Source organism: Eurypyga helias, unplaced genomic scaffold, assembly GCF_000690775.1.
Source record: "Eurypyga helias isolate BGI_N326 unplaced genomic scaffold, ASM69077v1 scaffold17929, whole genome shotgun sequence".
Lineage (NCBI taxonomy): Eukaryota > Metazoa > Chordata > Aves > Eurypygiformes > Eurypygidae > Eurypyga > Eurypyga helias.
Genome location: NW_010274135.1, coordinates 29,718 through 33,906, shown reverse-complemented (window position 1 = coordinate 33,906; position 4,189 = coordinate 29,718). Strand labels below are relative to the sequence as shown.

At 37.6% G+C, this 4,189-nt stretch overlaps 1 protein-coding gene across 1 annotated transcript in view; it reads left to right on the top strand.

Annotated features, from left to right (window-relative positions):
* The first annotated feature begins 3,730 nt into the window (after positions 1–3,730).
* The window catches only part of CPE (carboxypeptidase E), a 20,741-nt gene continuing 20,282 nt past the window's right edge, over positions 3,731–4,189 (top strand). The window contains exon 1 of the mRNA XM_010159729.1: positions 3,731–3,785. Coding sequence (XP_010158031.1) covers positions 3,731–3,785 — 55 coding nt within the window. The remainder of the gene's footprint in view (positions 3,786–4,189) is intronic.

Here is a 4,189-nt window from a genome sequence, read left to right as displayed (position 1 = left end):
TTCCATGCTGGGCTAACAGTACTTGCTGCTGTAAGGATGTAATGAAGCCTGTGAAAGCAAACTCCTATTAATTTTTCCTAGATCATGAAAAATGCAATGCAGCATAAAACTGGTTAATCCAGTTGTATATATAGATGGTTATTTGTTATTTATAAAATTCTGATGGATTTTAAATCTGCTTTGAACTTCAGAGAGCAATTTATAACACATTTACACAAAATTGGGATTTTGTGCACATCACATTTCGGTGTTTCTTATTGAAGGTTTTGATGAAATAAGTACATTTGCTTTGTTTTACAAATGAATTGTTATGATTTAAGAATCATCATCAATTCTGTTAGATAGCACTGTGAGTTCATGTGGTAGAGGCAATGGGCTTTACCCGAAATACCGAATTCCGTGCTGCACTGTGCAACACGACAGTGTAAGCACAGGGTGTTGCAGAAGGATCAGTATAGGGATGTACCAGCAAAGAGCTGTAGGTGGGGACTGGGGGATCTGAGCAGATGCTTTGCCCACTTCTTGTGGGTGGCTGTGCCAAGATCTGTAGCTGCAGGGGTGAGAGTGGGTTGTTGGAAACCTGAGGAAAACACTGAGTCATGCAAAACCTTTTTGGTGGATATAACTGTCTTGACCATGAGATTATCCATCTGGAGAATTTAATTTCCAGCGCAGACATATAAGATCCTATTTTGAAGCCCAACTGACAGATTTTATACTCAGCAGAACAGAGATGCCATCTTAATTTGTACATGTCAAGACCAGCAGAAGCATAGCTGTTCTTTGTGTGCTTTCACTCCAGGTTTAATGTGCTGTACAGACTTTGTTGTTAACTTTAATTTTAAGCAGTAGTGTTCAAATAATTAAGAAAACTTCCTGAAAGAGCTTCAGACCAGTCTTGAGTGATAGCTGTTAAAAAATGAATGCATTTGTTTAAAGCAGGAGCTTGCCAAAAGATCCTTGATTTTCTTTTCCTCTAGTTTTCTTCTCAGTGTATTTTCCAGTAGTTAATGGTAAGAAAGTGAGAGACGGGATTTTTCAAAAACCTCATTGCTGACCCATTTTTTGCTTTCATGTAAGCCACCTGTGAAACTTCCAGTAGTTTCTCTTTCAGCAAGGTTAGACCAACAGTACATCTTAGTAAATGTCACCCTAAAATTTTATCAGGCCTATACAGTGATTTAGAAAGCAATACTGCATTGCAGTTCTATCTTTTGGTGCCATTTTCACTCAAGTCATGGAGATTGACGTTTCTATTGAAATGCTGATGAGGCAGGTTGCAGACATTTAGTTAACAGGTTGTTAGAAATCTAAATTTTGTAATTTAGGTTGTAATTATTTCACTTTCTAATTTCACCTCCTCATTTATTTTCTTCTTTCCCTCCCTTACTTTTTTTTCATATTCAAAGGAGAAACAGGTTTTCAAAATCCTTGGTTTTCCATGGAGTTCATCTCCAGAGAATTTCTTTCTCTTTGAACTACTAACAAAAATGTGGAGCATAAGAAATTCTTCAATCACATTTAATGAATTAATTTCTTGCCAGCAGGGGTTCTGAGATTTTTCCTGTCATTTATCTGCAAGAAAAATTTACTGGTTGCCCTATTAAAAATGACAAGCAACTGTAAATAATCGAAAGCACTAAATCTGTTATTTCAGGAATGTTGCTGGCTTTTCTCTAAGAAATGCAGGAAAGCAGAAGTAGTACTCTAGTCTTTAAGGGTATTTGAGGCTGATTTCCAAAGCAGTTCATTAAACACTTAAGCTTTCCAGTAGGGTTTTCTTTTTTTCCATATGGCTTGCACTTCCATGAGTGAACTACTGTATATTTTAAGGTTAACTGCTTGACATGAGACAATGACTAGTGGCATGGCATTACCTTGACTCATAGTATATGTAATTAGTAGGTGCCAAACTTTTTGTCCCTACATTTTAGAAAATTACTGTCTTTACTGTACAAATACAGCCTGACCTGAAAATGGCAGTAGTTAGTCATCTTTAATTGGGTGAACTGTCTAATATTGATGATGTACATGCTGTTCCTAGGGAACCGCAGAAGACCTTAGCTGACAGTAACTGCAGAAGCAAATGGTGACATTTCACAGTATTTGTCAGGCACCAGAAAGGCACGACATTTTAAAATACTTTTTCCTCAAATGCTTATCAGGTTGTAATGTACCATGCAGTCAGTCTAAGAGGGATTTAAAAGCCTTCTAAAAGCCATAATGCTGTGATGGCTGAGGTTTCACCAGAGATCCTGTGATATTTATAAACTTGATTGCTGCATTTAATTTCTTATGACTTTCCCTGAATGATATTAGTATCCACCCATTCATTTGTTGTCACAAACCTCTGTATCTGGGCTGAAATTACATTTAAGCATTTACAGATGTCATGCTTACATTGTTACACAAGACATACTTTTGCTGTTTTGAATGGGAGATTATAGTTTGAGAAGATACTGCAAGAAAATGAATAAAATTAAATATGACTTTTAAATATTCAAGCAACAGAAATATTCCTTTGTGTTTGTCATATCTTGAACCATGGGAATCCATTAAAACAATTGTACCTTTTTGAGAGGGTCAAATAAATGAGAAAAAATAGTTACATTTCTTCATGTTTCCCTGTAATCTTCTCTACAGTGGAGCAGGAACGTGTCTACAGGTTTGGAGAAGCTGTTTCAAAGTTCATAATCAAATTGAGATTTACTGAGTCTTTTCATAAAAAAGAATAATTCTGTGAGGCAGTTACAAATACAGAATCCTGTGAGGGTGATTAAGGTCTGCATTAAATGGCTCATGATGGATTAATGGGAAGAGCAGCTCTTCTTCTAGCTAAGTATAGCACGCTAGCAAGAGGTGACTGAAGGCTGTTTTCCCATTGAGGTGAGCTGTTTTCCAGAGAAGCTTTTTTTTTTTCCTGAAGCTTTTAGATGTGGTGTGGCAGGTGATATTCACTAAATAGACCAGGGAACCCATAAAGTGAGGAGTGATGGCTTAAAGATGGGACAGCTGGTGTCCTTGGCATTTGAGGTACATGTGTTAGCCCATATGGTGGAGGAGAAAGAGCTAGTTACTTCAGGAGCCATAGCAGACCTGGGGTGCCGGCTGTATTGCAGAGTCATTCACTAAAACTCAGGCAGCTGGGTTTGCTTAACTCAGCCAACAGAGCAACAGCCTCAGCTAGTAGTCTGCCCTCCAGCTTGGACTTCATTGCTCTAGAGAAAAAAATGATGAGGAAAGGATTTAGGTAGAAACATATAAAAAAAAAAAAAAAGAAAAAAAAAAAGCCTCCCAGAAAGTACACCCTCAGTTACAGTTTTTATTCTAATGTGAAAGGCTGTAATGCAAATGCAAATTAAGGGCTTCATTAACTGCAGAGTCGTATCAGTGGATGGTAGCCTGTGGAAGCTCCCTTGGGTTTTTGGGCACTGTGATGATAACTAATGACTTAGCAGCATTGTCCCTTTCTCCAGAATGGACTCCCTGACTTTGCCCATGATGTGCATGGACAATTAATGAGCAAACTGTTAATTCCCCCACAGCTAGCTTGTAGCATTAATTTGCTTCTGCAGAAATAAACCATAAAAATTGGGTTTGTTTCCCTTGAAGCAGTTGCAAAGTTTAGATATGAGGACACTTTTTTTCCCCATTGTTCTTTTAGGTTTAAATTATACTGTTGAAATGCTGAAGAGTTTTCCTAAAATTGTCAGATACAGTCTGAAATGCAATGTCTTTTGATATTGAGCAGAAACCCAGCATTGATTTGGTTGCTGTGCCCAGAGGTAAGAAAACAGGCAGTGCTGGGGAACTGGCAAAGAACAGTTCCCACGCGTTTGGGAACTTATTCTCCTTATTCTCCACAGCCAGCGGATCGATAGGAGATGGATTCCTCTGCTTCAGGGAAATGTGTAAGAAAATGCGCATGGGAGCTAAAAAATGAACAGAAAGTTAAATTTTGAAGCTGGGCTGTTATTCATCTCTGTTATCTTTCCCTTTTTGTTCTTTTGCATTCACTTTTAGATTAGTTTTTTTAACTCTTGGTTTGTTAGCAAAACTTGGAGTTCTTGTGACACCTTGCTGCCAATGGGATTCTTTCAATAATGGTTTCAACTTTGTATTATGAGCAATGTTATTTTTCTTTATCAATCTAAAAATGGTCATTGTTTCCTTTCACTGGAAGTCACAG